At 39.7% G+C, this 24,131-nt stretch overlaps 1 protein-coding gene across 3 annotated transcripts in view; it reads right to left on the bottom strand.

The window, feature by feature from the left end:
* Positions 1-24,131, bottom strand: part of ncoa5 (nuclear receptor coactivator 5) — a 44,544-nt gene that overhangs the window by 11,077 nt on the left and 9,336 nt on the right. For 2 of the 3 annotated variants that reach the window (XM_055652384.1, XM_055652381.1), the window contains 3 exons: positions 15,336-15,402; positions 11,440-11,580; positions 2,457-2,572 (listed from right to left, as the gene is read on the bottom strand). In XM_055652384.1, the coding sequence (XP_055508359.1) occupies positions 2,457-2,572; positions 11,440-11,580; positions 15,336-15,394 (316 nt within the window). In that variant the 5' untranslated portion in view covers positions 15,395-15,402. Of the gene's footprint in view, positions 1-2,456; positions 2,573-11,439; positions 11,581-15,335; positions 15,403-16,099; positions 16,208-24,131 lie in introns of all 3 variants that reach the window. The other variant, XM_055652380.1, reaches the window with a different exon arrangement.

Genomic DNA, 24,131 nt, shown 5'->3' with positions numbered 1-24,131 from the left:
GCATAGATTCAGTGGGCCGAAGGGTCCGTGGCCGAGCTGTATCTCTAAAGTGCCCAAGGTTGATGAGGACAGGGCTGTACACATATTCTGTATGGACTTCAGCAAGGCCTTTGGTAAGGTTCTGCATGGTAGGCTGCTCTAGAAGGTTAGATTGCATGGGATCCAGGGAGATCTACCTAACTGGACACAGAATAGGCTTCATGGTAGGAAGTACAGAGTAGTGATGGAAGGTTGTTTTTCAGACTAGAAGCCCCTGACTAGTGGTGTGCCTCAGGGATCTGTACTGGGCCAAAATAGGTGGTATCGTGGACATTGAAGATGGTTCCCAAGAGTTAGAGGTGGATTTTGATCAACTGATCAAGGAAAGATTTTATAGGAACGAGATCAGCAACTTTGTCTCTTGGATGGTACAAGGTACATGGAACAAGCTGCCAGGAGGTATTTGAGGCAGGTACAGCATTTAAAATACATTTAGATAGGTACATGGATAGGAAAGCTTTAGAGGGATTTGGGCCAATCACAAGAAATGGGACATCTAGGTTGGCATGGATGAGTTAGAAACATAGAAATTAGGTGCAGGAGTAGGCCATTCGGCTCTTCGAGCCTGCACCGCCATTCAATATGATCATGGCTGATCATCCAACTCAGTATCCCGTACCTGCCTTCTCTCCATACCCCCTGATCCCCTTAGCCACAAGGGCCACATCTAACTCCCTCTTAAATATAGCCAATGAAGTGGCCTCAACTACCCTCTGTGGCAGAGAGTTCCAGAGATTCACCACTCTCTGCGTGAAAAAAGTTCTTCTCATCTCGGTTTTAAAGGATTTCCCCTTTATCCTTAAGCTGTGACCCCTTGTCCTGGACTTCCCTAACATCGGGAACAATCTTCCTGCATCTAGCCTGTCCAACCCCTTAAGAATTTTGTAAGTTTCTATAAGATCCCCTCCTCTCAATCTTCTAAATTCTAGAGAGTATAAACCAAGTCTATCCAGTCTTTCTTCATAAGACAGTCCTGACATCCCAGGAATCAGTCTGGTGAACCGTCTCTGCACTCCCTCTATGGCAATAATGTCCTTCCTCAGATTTGGAGACCAAAACTGTACGCAATACTCCAGGTGTGGTCTCACCAAGACCCTGTACAACTGCAGTAGAACCTCTCTGCTCCTATACTCAAATCCTTTTGCAATGAAAGCTAACATACCATTCGCCCTAGCGAGTTGACCTAAGGGGTCTGTTTTTGTGCTGTTTGACTCTAATGATTAACTGGGCAAGTGTGCCGAGGAATGGCTAATGAAGTTTAATTCAGATAAGTGCGTGGTGTTGTATTTTTGGAAGTGAAACCGTGGTAGGACCTTCACAGTGAATGGTTGGGCCCTGGAGTGTTGTACAGCAGTGGGATCAAGGAGGACAAGTATATAGTTCCTCAAAAGTGGGCTCACTTGCTAGTTATTTACTGTTCCCGGGTATAAACCCCGAATCGGCTCATCTAATACCAGCGTGATATTACAATCATTAGGCACCAATCAAGGTGACTCACCAACACATTTACTGATAGAGGAACAATAAATACTGGCTGGCCCTATCAGCAATGCTGATGTGCGAATGGCAATTGGAGGAAGTATATTTTTCACTGCAAATAAAGAGAGATACAACCTGGGACACAAGAGATTAGATCTCCTCATGAACAATGGACAAAAATAAAGACATTAACAGAGAAGTATCCACTAGTAAAAGTGAAACGTAATATAACTGACAGAAGAGGGTTATGGTTTTATACCAGACATTAGCAGATAGCGAGTAAAAAGTCCAAAAGAGCCACGAGTAACTGCTAAATATAAAAAAACAAAGCAATGTGTTGTGCTGATGAATAAAAAGGCAACACTAGCATTCCTCAGAGGGGGAAAGGAAATCATATCAAGAGTGATATAGTTAAGTGACAACAATTTACTCGTCTATGGCAGGTGAAACCTTGGATTAAAGATTATGCTGGATGGAACGAGGTACAACGGAGATTCATAAATACATTGTCAGGATTGATATGTTGCAGCTATGACGAAAGAAAAGTTTGTTTCCTTAACCTTAATTAAGATTAATCTAGTTAATTGTATCAAAGGAAAGAGACAGGGAGAGGTTTACAACTGTCAGAGTGGAACACACCCACACATGCACTTGTCAAATATTAGCAATACTTGCTTTCATATGAAAAGCAGAAATGCTTTGGATAATAGTGAAAATATTTTTTTTAAAACGTGAGGAATGAAATGCAAAATCAAAAATCTTAGTGCCAAGTTTCAAATGTCCGCATACTGAATTCACTGGAGACAACAAATCAATACATTCAAAATACATTGAAATATTAGTAACACTTAACGCATTTGCCAGAGCTACATACTAGTCAAGATAGATTTAATTTGTTCTTTGCATATGACAGCATCAAAAGTTCGCTCATTATTTACCATCAACTTCACGAGATGCTCTGGGATCCCAAGGCTCACGGAATCTGTCCATATATGGCTCCTTCTTCCTGCTCAAAATATCATCATAGCGATAATAGCGATCATAGACGTCCAGTCTACAGTGCAGAGATATTATGAAGTTACCAGAAATACATCCCAATACAAATTAAGGTAAAAATATTTGAGCAATTTTAGGAAAATGATTAGTCATTGAGTTTACGTTGCAATTATTCTTATAGAAATCCCATTGAATAGAGCTACAATGCAAGATACTTCACATGTTTATACATAAGATGCTGGAGTAACTCAGCGAGACAGACAGCATCTTTGGATGGAAGACTGAAGAAGAGTTTTGACCCGAAGTCTCACCCATTCCTTCTATCCCAAGATGCTGTCTATCCTTTGTGTCTATCTTCGGTGTAAACCAGCATCTGTTGTTCCTTCCTACACACGTTTATTTCGAGATCATTTCGCCCAACCCCCCCGGATCATTTATTTTGTAACAAAAAATTACTATTCCCAGGCTATAACCACGATGATAAATGCCATAGGACTTTTTCAGGAATTTTCAGCATTCTCTTGAAATTACGAGTCAGATATCTGCCAACAAACCTTTGAAAGAATCCCAAATAATTTTATTATTGAAATAGGCATCTTAAATAGATGCCAAATATGTCAAAAGCAAATAGAAAATGCTGCCTTATGGGTCCATCTTTATATAAATTAGAAATAGCTGGGCTGTTAAGCATTTATGACAACAGCAGAATTATTTCCGGCTTAGGAAGCAATCCAATCAATATAAGAATTAAATATACAAAGCACTGGAATCTTGAGATAAAACACAGCTTCTGGAGTAACTCAGCGAAACAGGCAGTGCCTGTGGAGGGAATGGATTTACAACGATTCAGCTTGGGAACCTTCCTCAGGTTGGTAGAACTGAATTTGGAAGATGATTTTTCTCTTCTGATTGGAGAGAAGTGAATTGGAAAGGGGATAGGACCAGATACAAGATAATGCATTAGGGGATGGAATTTAAAAAAAAAATCAGAATGGTCATAACTCTGATGTAAAGAAAGTCAAAGATTTTGTTTAGCATTAACACAACCAACAAGAATATGGCTAACATGCTCAGAGGACACATCTAACATCATATTCATAATTTGTTCATTGCTCTATTAACTAATAGGAATTGCAATTATCCATTTGCATCACTTTTAGCTAGCTACTTTGCTGGACAATTGGTCTAAATGTTTAAAAAATGGCAATAAAGCAGATTAATCTCAAAACGCCAGAAAACCTACTGTAATTTGACTATCAATCAATCAATCAATCAACCTTTATTGTCATCTTGCAAAGCAACAGTTGTACAGTGCAAAATGAGAAGACGTTTCCCAGGTAATACCGGAGCATCGCACATGAAACTTAAAACATTTCACACATAATAACAGTAAAAACAAACAACACTATTCTGTATATTCAGCCTGACTATAGAGTTCTAAACCACAAATGACCAATTACATGTTGAACATTGAATTTCCGGTAACTGATGGTCCACCCATCCCTATAATCTGGCCTAAATTATGAGAGCTCAGTTGAAACTCCCTGAGCTGCCACAGATGGCATTGCGAGTGGCAAGTGCTCTTTCCAGTTGTGTTCCCTCATCGTGAAAGAAAAAACTATGCTCTCAATCTATTCTCCTAACTGTTTGACAAAGACAATGCAGAAAACCCTTGTTTTAACGACCCCCTTATAATAGATGTTGGATACAGCAGACTCGCCTGCCGACCCAAACACAGCTCGCAACGTGTCCCCGGTTCACCCACCGCATGTTTCGGTGACAATGCTGTTGTTGCAGCTCACGCAGTCCTTTCTTTGAGTTACCTCTCCCTCCTCCCTTCCCCCCGGAGTCGCTGACATACTCCACCTTGGAAGATGGTTAAGGGCTCGCTGGTGCAGACCAGCAGCATCGGCGACTAGTTTTAATGTGACACAAGTTTTACTAGTTTTAAAAACACAAGGTGCTGGAGTAACTCGGCTAAATGTCCAGGAAGACAGTGGGAGCCAGGGATGGTTCAGCAGGTCTTTCGATTCACATTAAATTTACATTTTATATTTGATATTTATATGTTTCTGGCACACCATGGTTCTTTAAGGGACACGGGAGGGGTGTAATTATCAGGCCATGGGTGTCTTGTCATTTCATTATCACCTCATCTCAGTTGGTCCATAAAAACAGATGGCGCTGGAACAGAGGGTGTCGCAAAATCGATGTTCAACCTGTACTCAGAGTGGACTTTGAGGAATAAAATAGGGGTTCCCATCCTGCTCTGTCCCGTTTATCCCAAGTACCTTTTTGAAAGTAAATTTACCCTCACCCTGTTTTGTTCAGTAAATTGAGTTTACACTTCTACCATATTAAAGCCACTGACAAAGGGGACATTTAAAAATACTGTTCTTAAAATTATTATTTACAAATATGTACAAACCCAGAATCATCAAATTTACCCCCTGGGTAAATTTATCCCAGGTTGGGAACCCTTGGTATAAAAGTTATAGTCCTTGTTAAAACCAATAACAGAAGATAACTTCATTGCATTGTATAAAGTAAAATAAATCAAAATTGATCAGGTATGCACCCAAGGACAACAATAATTTAATGGTTTATACAAGGAGGTGATCAAGTTAGCAAGTTAGCTATATTCTAGCTGCTACAGCAGGAGACTGCAAATCAAGTGCACGTTGTCACACATTCACATTGTGCACAATAAGAAAATGCAAAAACAGGTGTTTAGAAAATTTTGCAAATTAAATAGAAATATCACATAAGTATTCAGACCCATTACTCAGTACTTTGTTGAGGCACCTTCGGCAGCAATTACAGCCTCAAGTTTTCTTCGGTATGACACTACAAGCTTGGCCAGGCATGATATTCACCTCCAGAAAAAAAGTAGGAAGTATTGACCAGGGGTCCATGAGGCCAGCTTTCTGCTGATAGTTTACAAAACAGCTTTGAATTTTTCTAACACCTAACCAGTAAAATAACCCCCAAAAGATAAATACTTCATGAAATAAATGACTTCATACAGCAAAAAATCTCTTTACAAAAAATGTTACCCGAGATGTTTCTTTGCCTAGCACTGTGTGCAAACAGCACAGAAAAAGTGATTGATAAACCGATGACATAAGTAACATTACCTAAACTCTAGTTTGACTTCCTCTTTGCATGACACGTTCTTTTTGTAAACTTGCTCAACATGGCTTCCCTGTGCTTCTTTCTTGCCAGCTGAGCTGCTAACAAGTTCATTCCTCTTGGCTCCTGCAGCCATCTTCTGCTCTGCTTCAGGAAGGGAAGCTGGTCGGTGATTGGCCGCAATGCCCCTCGGAGACTGCATCTGATTGGCCGCCAAGTGATCGCCGCATTATGTGATTGGGCGTAGCGCCTTTGGAAACAGCGGCTGATTGGTCAGCAGGAAATTGATTTGTTGATTGGATGGGAATTTTAAGAGATGCTGGTCGGTGATGAGATGAAACGCCCTTGGAGACAGCGGCTGATTGGAGAACTATAGGCCGAAGCGGATTTTAAGGGAAGCTGGTCGGTGATTGGACGCAAACCCCTTAGAGACAGCAGTTGATTGGCCACCAAGGTCCAGAACGTTCTGGAGCAGGTTTATATCAAGGATCTCTCTGTATTTCACTCCGTTCACCTTTCCCTCGATCCCAACTAGTCTCCCAGTTCCTGCCGCTGAAAAACATCCCCACCGCTGAAAAACATCCCCACAGCATGATGCTGCCACCACCATGTTTCACCGAAGGCATGGTATTGGCCAGGTGATGAGCAGTGCCTGGTTTCCTCCAGACGTGACGCTTGGCATTCAGGCCAAAGAGTTCAATTTTGGTTTCATCAGACCAGAGAATCTTGTTTCTCATTTAGTTGCCATTTGGCAAACTCCAAGCGGGCTGTCATGTGCCTTTTACTGAGGAGTGCCTTCCGTCTGGCCACTCTACCATAAAGGCCCGATTGGTGGAGTGCTGCAGATATAGCTGTCCTTCTGGAAGGTTCTCCCATCTCCACAAAGGAACTCTGTCAGAGTGACCATTGGGTTCTTGGTCACCTCCCTGACTAAGGCCCTTCTCGCCCGATTGATTGCTCAGTTTGGCCGGGCGGCCAGCTCTATGAAGAGTCCTGGTGGTTCCAAAGTTCTTCCATTTGAGAATGACGGAGGCCACTGTGCTCTTCGGGACCTGCAATGCTGCAGAAATTGTTTAATACCCTTCCCCAGATCTGTGTATGCCACTACCATGTTTCGGCTCATGTTTCCACAAGACCTTTTTCCAGAATTGTGGTTGCTCTTTTAAGTACTTGGCAAACTGTAACCTGGCCATCCTATTTTTGCGGCTAACCAATGGTTTGCATCTTGCAGTGCAGCCTCTGTATTTCTGTTCATTAAGTCTTCTGCAGATAGTGGTCATTGCAAATTCACACCTGACTCCTGAAGAGTGTTTCTGATCTGTCGGACAGGTGTTTATTTTTATTTATTAGATAAATCTTCTGTCATCAGCTATGGAGGTCTTCCTTGGCTTGCCAGTCCCTTTGCAATTAGTAAGCTCACCAGTGCTCTCTTTCTTATTAATGATGTTCCAAACAGTTGATTTTGGTAAGCCTAAGGTTTGGCTGATGTCTCTAACAATTTTTATTCTTGTTTCTCAGTCTCTTAAGTTCATTGGCACAACTTTGGTCCTCATGTTGATAAACAGCAATAAATGTTTCCAAAGGTGATGGAAAGACTAGGAAAGACTAGCTGCCTCGGCGGTGGTGAAGCATCACTGAATTTCAAAATCTGCGGAAAAATCTCATATCTGATGACATCGCTGAAATTTTTTCGCACAGAGCCCGATGGGAAGTGGAGCTGATGCAATATGAGGGAAATGGATCTGAGGCCAAGATCAAAAAAGCCACCTTGCTGAGTTATAAGGTTATAAGAGTCCATGGTTATTGTCTAGTAGTTAGTGAATACACATAGTGTAGTACAAATTCTTAAGTGTGCATGCATGACCGTTCCTATTAAGTGCATGCAATTAAGTTTTGCGACAATGCATGACAAATGGTTGGCATTTAATCACAAAATTTATGACATTAATTTGTGACTTCAAGGCTTTTATTTCCTTTCTTTATAAAAAATTGTGAAATAAAAACCAGCACAACGGACTATATTGTGCATAGATAAGATACTGCCTCAGTACAGACAAGGTCACAGTCAGAGTCATACAACACAGCAACAGGTCTTTCCACCGAGCTTGCCCATATCAACTATAATTACAAACCCAAAAAGGAAAATATTAACCGAAGCATCTTGCCCCAATTCATAAGCAACGGTTCTTCTCATCCAAGAATCATACAAATATTCAAATTGTTATCCAATTAACAGTACAAAAATAACTGGGGGGGGGAAGAGAAATTGCATGAAGCTCCAAATTCACACTACAGGAAACAATAAAGAAAAATTCAGGAATCAAAATCTTACTGTCACGATCATGATTTCTATCATGCTGTAATTACTCTTAATTCAGTTCTCACTCTGTGTTTATACCAAGCTCGCAGGAAAAGTTTGCTCAATGAACCAGTAATTAAACATCCTTTTCAATGGCAGAAGTAATTGTGTAATTCAGATTGGCAGGTAAATTTAAAACATTTAAATGGCCATTTCACCCACCATTCAGTCGTTGATTTTTGCAAGTGTAACAACAACAGTTAGATGCCAATGCACATGGAGCACATTTTTGATTATACAGAGGGTGGTGGGTGCCTCGTACATGCTGCCAAAGTGTGAAGGTTGGGGGCATTTAAGAGGCTTTTAGATATGCACATGCAGAGCTGCCAAGTTTTGTCAGAACAGTTCAGTATTCTAGTAAATGAAAATCAGTATTTTACAGAGGAAATCAGTATTTTTACGCAGCGCCATTTTGCTGAAATTTTTTGTTTTTTATGTGCGGTCATACCCATTTAAGAGTACAAGAATGCATAACTTTGCTACCAATTGACACGTCTTCTACGCACCATACCTGACAGTGCATTCATTGCCATATCTTTGTATACTGCTGTTTGAGCGGCTGCTTCCTGCTTTTAGCACCAGATGATGATGATGATGATGTAGAAGCCATTTTGGAAGCTTCCCTCTCCCTCGCTCCCCCACTCTCCCTCCCCCTCTTTTCTTCTCCCTCCCTTTCCTTCTCCCTCACCACCCCTCCCTCTATCCCCCTTGAGCCCACCCACCATTCTGTAAAAATCAATGCCAATCCCAATGTAACTGCAGTCCCACTGATAACCTTTCATCATTAGGCTTATCCAGAATTTTACCACTGCCTAGCAAAGATGGACGGGAAGCAAGAGGATTGGGTAATGTTTAAAGAACAACAGAAGATAACCAAAAAGACAATACGGGGAGAAAAGATGAGGTACGAAGGTAAGCTAGCCAAGAATATTAAGTAAAAGCTTCTTTAGACATGGGAAGAGGAAAAAAAATAGTTAAGACCAAAGTTGGACCCTTGAAGACTGAAAAAGGTGAATTTATTATGGGGAACAAGGAAATGGCAGATGAGTTGAACAAGTACTTTGGATCTGTCTTCACTAAGGAGGGCTCAAACAATCTTCCTGATATAGCAGTGGCCAGAGGATCTGGGGCTGACAGAGGAACTGAAGGAAATCCACATTAGGCAGGAAATGGTGTTGGACAGACTGATGGGACTGAAGGCTGATCAATCCCCTGGGCCTGATGGTCTGCATCCCAGGGCACTTAAGGAAGTGGCTCTAGAAACCGTGGATGCATTGGTGATCATTTTCCAATGTTCTATACTCAGGATCAGTTCCTGTGGATTGAAGGATAGCTAATGTTATCCCACTTTTTAAGAAAGGTGGGAGAGAGAAAACAGGGAATTATAGACCAGTTAGCCTGACATCAGTGGTGGGGAAAATGCTGGAGTCAATTATAAAAGATGAGATAGCCGAACATTTGGATAGCAGTAACAGGATCTGTCCGAGTCAGCATGGATTTACGAAGGGGAAATCATGCTTGACTAATCTTCTGGAATTTTTTGAAGATGTAACTAGGAAAGTGGACAAGGGAGAGCCAGTGGAGAGCCATCTGGACTTTCAGAACGCATTTGATAAGGTGCCACATAGGAGATTAGTGGGCAATATTAGGGCACATGGTATTGGGGGTAGAGTGCTGACATGAATAGAGAAGTGGTTGGCATACAGGAAACAAAGAGTAGGGATTAACGAGTCCCTTTCAGAATGGCAGGCAGTGACTAGCGCAGCACCGCGAGGCTCGGTGCTGGGACTGCAGCTATTTACAATATACATCAATGATTTGGATGAAGGGATTCAAAGTAACATTAGCAAATTTGCAGATGACACAAAGCTAGGTGGCAGTGTGAACTGTGAGGAGGATGCTATGAGAATGCAGGGTGACTTGGACAGGTTGGGTGAGTGGGCAGATGCATGACAGATGCAGTTTAATGTGGATAAATGTGAGATTATCCACTTTGGTAGCAAAAACAGGAAGGCAGATTATTATCTAAATGGCGTCAAGTTGGGAAAAGGGGAAGTACAACGGGATCTGAAGATCCTTGTACATCAGTCTATGAAAGTAAACATGCAGGTACAGCAGGTAGTGAAGAAAGTGAATGGCATGTTGGCCTTTATAACAAGAGAAATCGAATATAGGAGCAAAGAGGTCCTTCTGCAATTGTACAGAGCCCTAGTGAGACCACACCTGGAGTATTGTGTGCAGTTTTGGTCCCCTAATTGGAGGAAGGACATTCTTGCTATTGAGGGAGTGCAGCGTAGGTTTACAAAGGTTCATTCCCGGGATGGCGGGACAGTCATATGCTGAGAGAATGGAGCAGCTGGGCGTGTACACTCTGGAGTTTAGAAGGATGAGAGGGGATCAATGAAACATATAAGATTGCTAAGGGTTTGGACACGCTAGAGGCAGGAAACATGTTCCCGATGTTAGGGAATCCAGAACCAGGGGCCACAGTTTAAGAATAAGGAGTAAGCCATTTAGAACGGAGACGAGTAAACACTTTTTCTCAGAGAGTCTGTGGAATTCTCTGCCTCAGAGGGTAATGGAGGCGGGTTCTCTGGATGCTTTCAAGAGAGAGCTAGATAGGGCTCTTAAAAATAGCGGAGTCAGGGGAGATGGGGAGAAGGCAGGAACGGGGTACTGATTAGGGATGATCAGCCATGACCAAATTGAATGGTGCTGGCTCGAAGGGCCGAATGGCCTACTCCTGCACCTATTGTCTATTGCCTGAAAAATAATCAATGTGTCAACTTACACTGAGAAAGAGAATTATTGTTATACGAGAATTTTCCCGAAAAGTCTGTGACCATAGCGCTGTTTAAAGCCCATGGTCCTCCAGCCGGTAGCACTATATTTTGAACCCACAGCGCGCAGCCGACAGCTCTTCGTTTAAATTCCCACGCGTTAAACTGACAGCGCTCTGTTTAAACCTGGAGCGGGACAGGCAGCAACTCGAGAGAAGGAATGGGTGACGTTTCTGGTCGAGACCCTTCTTCAGACTGAACTGAACTCCGTATTTAAAATCTGTATTTAACAACACAAAATCGTACATCTGTATTCAAATCGCATTTCCGTACAAAATACGGAAAATCCGTACTACCTGGCAACTCTGCACATGGATATGCAGGAAATGGAGGGATATGGTTTACGTGCAGGAAGATGAGATTCGATAAGTTTAGCTTGGCAATATGTTTGGCACAGACATTGTGGGCCGAAGGACCAGTTCCTGCGCTATTTTTCTACCTAGAATTGAAAAAAACACAAGCGAAAAATCTGAAGCACAAATTCTGCCTGATCTACTTAACATTAATTGCATCTAGACAGAGAAACCCCAGCATTCTCCAGGTGCTGCATGATATGGGAATTTTCAGTATACTTTTCATTTTAATTAATTTTACCTGTATGTAGCGTCCCTGGGGTCTCGAGCATTCGCATATCGATCGGAAAGAGGGTCCCTTGCATCACGTTCATCTCTAGTAGATCTGAGTGGAGAGCGATCACGCCTTACATCACGTTCATCACCAAAGGCAAATGGATCTCTAACGAAAGCAGATAAATTAAATAAGCACACTTTCAAGTCTATTTGCTCCAATACGTAGACTCAGTGTAAATCTACTGAAATAACACTTTATATTTGAATTTAAGAACTATCTTGATGTTACTCTCACAAGGTACAGTGCCCTCCATAATGTTTGGGACAAAGACCCGTCATTTATTTATTTCCCTCTGCACTCCACAATGAGATTTTTTAATATTTTAAAAAAAAAGTGCACATTGTCAGATTTTATTAAAGGCCATTTTTATACATTTTGGTTTCAGCATGTAGAAATTACAGCAGTGTTTATACATAGTCACCCCCCCCCCCCCCCCCCCCCCCCATTTCAGCGCACCATAATGTTTGGGACACAATGCTTCACAGCCATGTACTTGTAAGATTGTAGCCTTCACGTGGTCCGCCCTGTTTCAACAAATGCAATCAACCCGGCGTGCACAATCAAATAGAACAAGTTGTCCTGCAACTTTAGGCTGTGCACGCCATACGCAAGAAGTAGAAGCAGCGCACCATAATGTTTGGGACACAGCAACGTCATGTGAATGAAATAAGTCATGTTTAGTATTTTGGTGCATATCCTTTGCATGCAATGACTGCTTGAAGACTGCGATTCACGGATGTCACCAGTTGCTGGGGGGGCTTCTCTGGCGATGCTTGTTTTGGGGGGCAGTCCCCTTCAGTTTTCTCTTCAGCATATAAACAGCATGCTCAATTGGGTTCAGATCAGGTGATTGACGGCCACTCAGGAATCAACCATTTATAAAACTTTGAAAAACTCCTTTGTTGCTTTTGCAGCGTGTTTGGGATCATTGTCTTGCTGTAGAATGAACTGCCAGCCAATGAGATTTGAGGTTTGATCTTGAGTAATTCATTATACTGCTACCATCGGCAGTTCTATCATTAATGAAGATAAGTGTGCCAGTAACTTCAGCAGCCTTACATGCCCAGGCCATAACACCCCCACCACTGCGTTTCACAGATGAGATAGTATGCATTGTGCAGTTCTTTTCTCTCCTCCATACTTTGCTCTTGCCATCACTCTGATGCAAGTTAATCTTCGTCCCATCTGTCCACAAGACCATTTTCCAGAACTGTGGTTGCTCTTTTAAGTACTTCTTGGCAAACTGTAACCTGGCAATCCTATTTTTGCAGCTAACCAGTGGTTGCATCTTGCAGTGTAGCCTCTGTATTCCTGTTCATGACGTCTTCTGCATAGTGGTCATTGCAAATTCACACCCGACTCCTGAAGAGTATTTCTGATCTGTCGGACAGGTGTTTGGGGATTTTTCTTTATTATAGAGAATTCTTCTGTCATCAGCCTGGCAGTCCCTTTGTGATTAGTAAGCTCACCAGTGCTCTTTCTTATTAACGATGTTCCAAACAGTTGATTTTGGTAAGCCTAAGGTTTGGCTGATATCTCTAACAGTTTTATTCTTGTTTCTCAGTCTCAGAATGGCTTCTTTGACTTTCATTGGCACAACTTTGGTCCTCAAGTTGATAAACAGCATAAATGTTTCCAAAGGTGATGGAAAGACAAGCTGCGGAGGGCTCTCTTTTACCTGCGATAAGGAGGCATTTAAACACACCTGAGCAATTACATGGCTGTGATGCCATATGTTCCAAACACTATGGTGCCCTGAAATGCATAAACACAGCTGTAATTTCTACATAGCGAAACAAAATGTATAAAAATGGCCTTAAATAAAACCTGACAATGTGCAGAGGCAAATAAATAAACGGGTCTTTGTCCCAAACATTATGGAGAGCACTGTATATTGGAGATCAAAATATGTCACAAGGTGCCTAAAATCTAAAATAACACATATGACCTTGAAATCTCTAACATTTTAATAAAATGATGCAGATTACCATTTACTGTATTTTTTTTTTTTTTTAAATGAACCAAGTTTCACTTGACTTTGGTATTGGCACCAGGCACATCGCCATTTACCCTTTGTTTTTGATGTGCTATTTCCAAAATCATGCACAACACAATATACCAAAAACTTTCGGTTTGAATACCAATAAATCAAAATGAGTACTTTCATAGTGTTTATGGGAATCACTCAAGTTTCTTGCACATTAAATGTTCAGGTTTTGTGAATGTAACATTTAATATGTGGGGCAAGGGGCGCGAAGCAAGGAAAGTGTTTGGATAAAAGTAAATAAAAAAAATACTACCCAGCAGTGAATTAAGGATTCAAGATGCACTCTCTATATAAAGTATTATAACTGGCCATGTTGCATTGCATGTTGTCTTGAAAACTGAAGAACATCAAATCAGAATGTCTAGCTATTTAGGTTCAGAGAGATTAAATCCCAAAATCCAGTACAATGCTTCATTTTTATCATAAATATTGATATGAATGCATCAGTCATTTCCTGAAGATTTGTTTGTTTTTACAATTAGACGGTTCACAAAGGAACTGTAGACAACCCTTCTGTATACCGGTGATCCAGTTTTGCCGCCACATTTTCCAACAGCTATGGTAAATCCATAGCTGGCTTGTCAAGCTTTTTGGAAATCTATTTTCAATGTCCTTAGAAGTTAGCATAACCGACATCTCTGCCTTATTCTTGAAATCTTGTGCTAATCAAGTGATACTTACCTTCCATTTATTATCTCATTAAGGAAGGGAGCAAGAAGGCAGTAGAGGGAAAGAGAAAACGGGGGAAGAGAGATTGCCCTACAAGTAAACCTTTTTTTAAGAATATGATCTTGAGATCCAGGAAAATCATACTATGACTGCTTTCTGAGAAGCTTTAATGATGAGATCCATTGGTCGGTTGCTTAAATGAAACAATTTCTTAAGTAATCAGCATCTCACATTCCACTGTTGTGAATAAATTTACACAAAGTGGCTGATTCTGTATGTGTGCTCTAAATAATGGATCAAGAGTTCTTTTGTCATATCAGGTGATAATCCTCCAAGTACAAAATAGTTATCAGCATTTCCAAATAGACCGTGTGAATACGACAATAAATACAAATGACCAAATCGGTAATAAAACAGCTTCCATTGATTTAATCATGGCATCAGCCTTTATTTGAAGCGGCTTTTGAATTTGTAAGTGCCTAGTAAATTGTAAGTTCTATGCCGCCATAGTGTATCAAGACTGCAGAACTGTGTGGCCACAGAAGCTTAAAATAGCAATAAGTAATTATTGCCAGCTCTGAATCAGCCTCGTGCTCCCTCGCCACTTGTCCTCCTGATACTTACCTCACTGGACATGACACCCAAGCCTACATGTGTAAAGTAAATGAACGCACATATGATTCTTCGACGTAAGAGTAAGCAAGATGTGAAGTGACGTGTGACAGAAGGGCGCAAACGAGAATCACTGGGAACCATGCCATAGTCATCACTCCAAAAAAACATTTGGAAAATTCACTACAAGCTGCAATTCATTACAAAATGCACCTTTTATTCAATTTTTATAAATACTAATTTACATTGTAGACATACACAAGCATTAATGCTACAGTCATACTTTATTTAAGCTAGCAAAATGTACAACTGACACGCCAACACAACGAACAAGAATCCTTAAAAGAGATGTATAACTTACTTCAACGCAAATGTGGAACAGCCAGTTTAAAAAGCAGATTCACAACTCCCCACACAAATTGTGCCAATTTTGTTAAGATTTTAATATGCTGTTTTAACAAGAGACGACCTTCATCCCATCACTGGCAAATAGTCTTGTCTTCGTGATAAAAAGATGCACAAGTATTATTACCTTCTCGGAGGACTCGGTCTCCGTGCAGATTTATTCGAATTTCTTCGTTCAGCTGCCATATTAACATCTGAAAAGAACCAACCAACCAATTTGTACAAAACAAAAACATAACAGACTTGAAAGCAAACATATCCAAAGACAAGATTTACGTAATTTTTTATTACCAGAAGAATTGTTTAACGTGTGAAGCAAAAAGCTTACAGATGACATTCAGACACGCGATCAAAATCTGACATCTGAATTATGTACTCCAAACGACACAATTTCTGGTGTAAATTTTACATTTCAGTAGCTTTAAAAATTGAGCTAAATAGGAAAACCGCTCCAGCACAGCCAAAGTCAAGAATGAGAGAAAGAGGTATTGCAGGTCCTCACGCCCGTGTTTTGGATAAATTAACAGTTTGAAAATCTCTCCGGAACACAAAATTCTGCTATCTTGACCATTGAGTTACACCAAACAAAAAAAATGGTTGGATTGATGGTGTGGTGTAATGTTACCTCATTCAGAATAAACTCCGGATTACCACAGCGAGATCACACTGGGATGCCAAACATGCCAAAACTAGTGTTAACACATGAACGTCCGAGCTTGCAAATCCATTTATTTGAGAATTATGGGCTGATGCAATAATGCACAAGGAACCAGAATAAAAATGAGCACCGTCAATCAGTTAAGCAATACACTCCTTTAGAAATATGTTCTTTAATGCTTGTAAATCCCAATGCATTCACAGTATACATTTGCAGTTATCTCATGTTCTTACCTAATCTGTACCCTCTACACATTCGCTCGTTCTCTCCTTGCACGGCAGCTTTAGCATCCTCAACACGATCAAACTGCACAAACCCAAATCCATGGTGTATTGACAAAGCTGCAAAATTAATGTTGTTAATGAAAATGTACATACCTGTCGGATGGAAAATTCCAGATGTTCAAAAATCTCCATTCAATAGAGCAAAATTACTTCCCTTGACACTTGCAAGTTAAACTGGCAATGTCTAATTCACAGATGGTCAACTGAATTGATGACGAAATCCATTACCTCTTCAAACTGTTCACATGGCCAGGCAAAATTCCCCATATTGAAGGCAGGATCCAAAATGTTGTAAACAAGATCTCAATAATAATGAGCTCATAAGTAGCTCCAGACAACACCAAATTGTAGCCTATTTGGTGGAACCAGCCAATAGAATCAATGGTGTAGTACACAAACTTGATAGTTCAGTTTTTTTTCCAATCAGTTAGCAGTAGATGAACTTTAAAAAAAGATTGAACGGAAAGAAGTTTGAAATATTTACCAAATTTAGATCATCTTTCAAAATACTAATAACCAAACCTAAGCTATTCCAACTTCACAAATCCATTAGTTCTACACAATCCTCCTGATGCAACTTTGGTTCATCTCTATATTAATCAAGACTACACTGGTAATACTGTTGTACGGCTTATTTTTAAATAAAAAATACTTTTTCACTCAACCAATGGGGCTGTTAAAGCATTCTCAAAAAGTAACTGCATTAGGGATAAGTTAATAGATAATGAAACTTCCTGTTAGTAAGGTGCTTTGTTTGATCAAACCATGATCAATGCCAAAGCTGTTCCACAGTAAATTAATTTGGCTTTAATGAACATCAACCAATGTCGAGTTTAGTTCCAATTCCGACGTAAATTTCAATGTGCGGTTTAAGGAAAGTTTCTACCTTATTACCTACATTTAACAGAAGACACAAAAGCAGCTCAATTCCAAAACAAAACAGACAGGTCCAGAGCTCAAAATGGGGATAATATTTTTATTTCATACATACAGTTAACAATACATTAATGTGGCTGCCAAAACAAGTACACAACTATGCAGTAATTTTGTATTCAAAGGATGACCAAAAGTTTTATTCCATAGGAATATCACTGTTATTTGGTAGACATTGCCATTTTAACCTCAATAGATCCTAAGTTTTAAACATTGGCCAAATCTCCAGATGCCAGCTTGTAAATCAAAATTATAAGTATAACTACCTTGAAAAACCTGGTATTTTCAAAATTAACATGCAATTTTTTTTAATTAAAAGCAATTGAAAACATTGAAAAACTACAATGTCTATTTCTTGGATCATCCTGACTAAGATGTGACCTAAAGTGACCGATGTCTCTAACGAGTAAAATGCTCCAAGTTTATTCAAGCCTCAAATTTATGAATCATTTTTGAATGTTAGAGTCATATATATAAAATATATAAAATTAGTCAGTTAGTTGTGAATAATGTGGATGTTTAACCACATTAAGTAAAATGCACAAAAGCACCTAAGTGGCAGCACTCCACAGGTTCATGCACCAAAATATCAGCATTCCTCTCAATAGAGGTTCCCAATTTCAACGTTTCTATTATTGAAATCTTCAAGCAAGGTTTAAATTAGTTGGAATGTGAAATAAATAAATCTTATTCAGATTCTCTAACCTGAAGCGAAGCGGCGTTATAAGTGGGAAATAATGCCGTCTTAAACATAATCACCACAATGCCAAGTAAGAAAGCATCTTCTCTAATTATATTTGCAATGCCAATTTTTCATTTAAGTGATTACCGAGAATGTGAGGCAGTGCAGGTTTCTGTGGTAAATTGCAGCAAATCGTGCAACTTGAATGGAAACAGTACTTAGTTCCTTTCTTTGTGTCCATTAGTGGAAATGCATAATCTCAAAATATTCACATTTCAACTTTTACAAAGGGTACCAGGGTTTATGGGGCGAAGGCAAGAAAATCGAGTTGAGTGGGAAAGATAAATCAGCCATGATTGAATGGCAGAGTAGAGTTGATGGGCCGAATGGCCTTATTCTGCTCCTAGAACCTATGAACTTGATTCACTAAGCAAGCCAGAGGCATTAAAATTGCTGCATAGTAACCAACAAAATATAAGATCAATAGAGATCACATTTATAAGAAAAAGTAGTGTTTTACTGCAAAATATTATGAATAAAATATACCAAATGTAACTATAAGCACCTCATTTAACTGAACAAAATGTCTGCATCTATATTTATACAAAGCTAACATTGCCCACAGTAAAAAAAAAAATTAGGATTGTCCCTCTAGGAACAAGTAATTCTATACCGATTAATAAAACTAAAACAGGAATACCTATATGAAAATCTATAATAAATCCATAATTGTCAAACTGAGGTGGAGAAACCAGCTTAATTTGACACCGAGCAAAAAACATCAGGTATGACTTATCCCAAGTTATATAAAGTGGTACTATAAATTTGTAACATTTAAACATTCAGTTCTGTTGCTGACCTGCAACATTATTACATTCACCATAAAAGCCTTGTCCTTGCCAAGTGTAGCAGTATACTTCAGTTTCTGCATCCATTGTATTGTATATATTTATTTTTGATGTCAAGCATGTAAAGAGTGATTTAAAGCACAGTGGTTTAAATTGGCTTTGCACTCCAACTTACCCACACCAATAAAAGATACACTACCTTTTTGCCAGTGGTTCAAATTGCAGACACCAGAATTCAGCTATCAAAACTGGTCAGACTTCAGAAAAAAAGACAGGAAATGCATCTAGACTCGGGTTCTAGAATGCTAGAATTCTAAAGCATTATCCTAGGGAAAAAGTAGAGCTGGGGAGAGAAGGGGGGGTGGGGGGGAGGGGGGGGGAAGAGCCAACCAGATCAATTGCAGGACATTTTTGAAGCAAGGTTTGCATGTTTTTAGTTCATCAATCAGCAATTGTGCCCCCCTGCCATTCAGGGCCACACTGCGGGTAGCATCATCCAGTACAGAGGCAATTTCTGACAGGACCAACCAATCCCTTCCAAAGAAAAAAGTGCTTAGGTGTTCCAGTGACTCAGAACATGCAAAAAAATACAAAGGTGGTCATATTGTCAGCCCTGAATAGGGAAGTTTACAGTGGCATAAAAGCAGTCATCTGGAACAAAATCAGCAATGAAAAGAGATTATATGGCAATGACTAGCTCAACATTCTGGCTAGGCTTTTCTCAAAGCAACATTCTTGTGGATCTCATTCACGTGGATCCAATAGGTAAAATAATGACACAATGAAAAATGACAGCAAGAAATGCTTGTATAATGTCTCAATGCTTTAACCAATAGCCAGATAGACTACCAATTCTCAATTATGTTCAAGATCAAATCAAATGGCAAAAAAACAATATCTGATCAATGCAAATCCACAGGCTTTGGTCTTGCTGGGAACATGAACAGAAACCTGGGGACTGTTGCCTGCTCTGCCTCTAATTAAAACATTGGCTGATACTTTGCCTCAGCATTACCAATCCATTAATATCCAATAATGTCAGAACTTGAGCTTGCCCAATGGTAGACAATTGTAAAGATTTCATCACCCAAAGGACATCTCATTCATTCTCATCCTAATTCTGAGTGACATTGAAACAAATTAGATAGATACAAAATGCTGGGGTAACTCAACAGGACAGGCAACATTTCTGGAGAGAAGGAATCAGGTCAAGACCCTTCTTCAGACGGCTGACCATGTAACTTTGTTGTATCTCCCAGCCCAGAGAACATCCCTTTTTCCATCATGCCAAAAACCTACAAGAATCCCAGGTGCTTCAATGAAATCATTTCTCATTCTTCTAAATTAATGAAAGTATGGCTCCATCTCCCAGAGCCTTTGTTGAACACTCACTGTCACGGGGTAGGAAGCCCAGATCTGTACATAATATTCCTGACGCATTACCAAATTGCAGCAATACATCTTTCTGTACTCAATCTTTCAATAAAGACCAGTAAATGGTTTTCCCATCCTATTTCGATGCAATACCTCTATTAAACCTTTCATTGATTCATATACAAACATACCTCTATTATACATTTCATTGATTCATATATACACACCCAGGTCTTTCCAAACATAGCATTTTTCAACCAGAGAAAAAATACTCATTTTTTTTTTCTGCTGAAAATGTACATCTTTGCAAGTTTCCTCATTTTGTCTGCAATGCGCTCATCCATCCAGTTGTCTATATTCCCATGAAGCCTCTCCACATCCAGCACACAACTCAAAGTCATTAAGCTTTATATTGCACTGCAGATACTCCTAATTGAAGTGCACTTGTACAGACATTGGATAAATCAAGTTCACAAACTCTTCCTGACAGTCTGCACTGCTTTTCAGCAAGTCACAACAATTACCAAGTGGGCAAATCTAAAGATGGAACAAAGCACGCCTTTAAGTAATATTATGAGGCATGATATTCACCTCCAGAAAAAAAGTAGGAAGTATTGGCTGGGGGTCCTGGAGGCCAGCTAGGCCCCCAGCAGGGTCCAGGGGCAGCGCCCCCGGTGGGGGTTCAGGGGGCTCCTTCATTTTCAATAAATTGAAAGTAATTCCTAAGGTTTCTGCTAGTGGTTTACATAACAGCTTAGAATTTTTCCAGCACATAACCAGTAAAACCCCCCCAAAAGGTAACTATTTCATGAAACAACTGACTTCATGCATCTAAATTTTTTTTACAAAGAATATTACCTGAATTTCTAAATTAGCTATTTGTAGAGATACCAAAAGAACACAAAAGTAAAACATACACATCACCTTAGAAAGGTACCATCTCAAGGCATAATTATGCACAATACTGCACCGCAGTTAACTGTCAATACACTGATGTCACATCTACAACTCTAAGAAGGTAGAAAACTAAAAACCCTCTGCCAATAACAATAAAAACAAAAATTCCCAATGTAAACAAAAAATCACCAGAAAGGAGAGGGGGTTGCCGCTGCCCAGGAGGCAGGTCCCCACATCTCTCTAACTCCCACTATCATCACCGGTACCATTCCCTTCCCAGTTGCAGCTCCATATGGGAAACACAAAACACTGTAGTGTTAATATATTTATTTTCCTCACGAGAGGAGGGGGAGGGGCAGCAGTCATCACCACTGTCTTAGCTGTCCTGGCCCCAGCCCGCTCTCACGCGCGTGGCCCCGCATCACACCCGCTCGTGTTCCGGTTCCCTCCGACAAACGGGCACCGTCAAAGCTCACATACCGCCTCCGCCAGGCTGAACTCAGTAGCAGCCAGAGAGCGTTGTTGTGTTCCCTCCGCCCATGGCCTCCTGTGTGTGCATGTGTGTGTGTGCGCGCGTTTGCCGCTATTGGCTGATCTTGCCGACTTCCATCATGAATCACAAGCTTGCCCGCCTCCAGACCGGTACCTCCACTGACTCCTTCCATTGCCAACTAAACTGTCGAAATCGGGCACAAAAATTTGAAAAATCTGATTCATTGTTAGGAAGAAAAAAAATCGAGCAGCATCCACTAAAATGTACTCATTTGGCATATTTTTCCAGTCCTTTCAGAGATATTGCCAAACGAATGCAAGTAGGAGTTTGACAAATAATGAGAAATCAACCAAATTTCCATATTGCACTCAGGATTTAAATAATTCTACAAATTTACCCACATATTATGGGCCATAAATTGTGAAATACGTGGTTGGAGGCTTTAGAATCAGCACTGTATGGAGAAAGTTTAATATAACAACTTTATGAGAACAATGGTTTTAGATTTTCCATATGTTAGCTATAGATAACAAATTAGTTGAGTTCAGTTTATTGTCATGTGTGCAATCCAGTCAGCCGAATTAGCTGATTTATTTGTTCGCCAGTTTCAAAATTGGGTATTCTAATTAGTGATCATGTTATATCAAAACAATACGTTTATCTATGGTGTGAAAACCAGGTTGTGTCGTATTGGAACAAAAAAAAAAGCTGTTGGAAGAAATCAACAGGTCAGGCAGCATCTGGAAAGGGGGCAGTCGCCATTTTCACCTGAGACCCTTCATCTGGATCCCAAAACGTCCGGTTTCCACTTTCTTTCACAGATACTGTTTGGCCCACTGAGTAGCTCTCCAAAGTGACTTATACTGATAACTCAGGTTCATAGATCAGTGCCAATACATAGTGCAAGAATGACTGACATCCCCACATTAACATTTTCCTCTTTCCTTCTGTAATTTAAAACCATATTATGGGTGTCACCAACAATTCAGCATTAAATGAAAAGCCAAAAGTTCAAACGTTCTTAATGAAGCCTCTTCCTGCTCGCAAATTCTCCATTATTCATTTCAAGAAATTAAAATCTCTGGATTTCATCCATTCATAAAATTGCAAAGGCTAGCCTTGATGATTGCCCTTTACCATTTATATATAATAACCAAAGAAGCTTCCTTTAGAGAAATTCAAAAATCAGATGTCAGTCCTGGTTGAAATAGTGTCCTTTCTGTGTTAGTTGACCAAAATATAAAGACTTCCTTTGTGCAACGCATCTCCAATTAAAGTGCACGTAATAATTTAAGGAAATATCTGAAAATTAGTACACAAATAAAAGGCAGATTTGCCACAGCTTAAGAGAATTTCATCTTTGCTGTACTATTATTTAATTGTGTAATTATTTAATTGTGCAACAGACTCAAGACACGAATATCAGGTAATCATTCAATATAGTATATTTTATATATGTATATATTGAATATATATATAAATAAAAACTTGAAAATGTCATAGGCTCAAGATATAATTAAGTTGCTATTCATTTAGCAAGTCAAATTTCCACCGGAAGAAATGGCAGGCTTGCAAAGCCTAATATTTATGCTTACTTTAATTCCCTTAAATTTTATAAGATGATTCTTGTTTGTAATTGTTGATTATGTGCGCAGTCCAATATTTATTTCATAAGGTAATGGATAGCCAAGTTAATAAAAATTTGCTTTCTGGCCCTCAGAATTCTTTCAGCTGGCTTAATGGCCAATCACTTTCATTATATACCTGCTGTGTCCCAGGAATCTAGTTAAACTAAAAAACAAATCAGAACCTGGCATTGTCAAATCTTTGTAATTACTATAGGAGCCCAGCTGGAAGCTTATTTTAATTGATGGTCAGTGTACAATGTGGAATCTTACATTTCCAAAAAATTGGTTATTATTTCATATTTTCAAATTAAATGCAAAATCACCCTTCATTACTAGTGGATATGTAATTCAGATTCAGATTCAATTTTAATTGTCATTGTCAGTGTACAGTACAAAGACAACGAAATGCATTTAGCATTTAGCATAATGACTATATAAGCCCGTGGTAGATACCTGGCTCATCCACTTCGAAATGGATTCCACCCCAATCCCCAAGACATGAGTGTCAACAAGGCGAAACATTTGCCTTGCAGTTCTGAAATTATTTAATATTAGACTAGATTGGGGTGGGGATCTGAGAGTCTGGTGAGATAACTAACCCAATCAAAGAAATTTGGAAGCACTTTTTATTCAGTCTCATTTTAAAACCACACCCATAATACAATCCCCAAATTACTCCAATGCAAAGTATAGTTTCCATAGAAGTACTAAATTAAACTTATTTTCTTGCATGTGGATTTTCTTCTCATATATTGGTGATCTGGTCATAAAATTCTCTCAAACATAATAACTTTTCACTTATTGTTATATTTTCCAAGATGTACATCATAATTACAGAATATCCCCAGTTCCTCCCTTTCACTGTGATATTTCCCGCAGAGATCCACTGCAATCTCAGAAGCACGTCAAAACACGTCCATCCATGTCAGCTGATACCAATGTAAGGAATCAACCACAAAAGCAATCACAACCTAGTGTTCGCACAAGTCCATTCCAGAGGTCATTGGACAAAATGACCTTAAATTTTGTTGAAGATCAGTCAGGAACTGTATTTCGGTAATTAGAATTATGTACATCAAGAGGTTTGGCAGCCAATATATCAGAATTAAATGAACTTCCATCACAG

The sequence above is a fragment of the Leucoraja erinacea genome, chromosome 21, assembly GCF_028641065.1.
Source record: "Leucoraja erinacea ecotype New England chromosome 21, Leri_hhj_1, whole genome shotgun sequence".
Lineage (NCBI taxonomy): Eukaryota > Metazoa > Chordata > Chondrichthyes > Rajiformes > Rajidae > Leucoraja > Leucoraja erinaceus.
The sequence above is the reverse complement of the archived record's forward strand: the minus strand, read 5'-3'. Positions and strand labels throughout refer to the sequence as shown.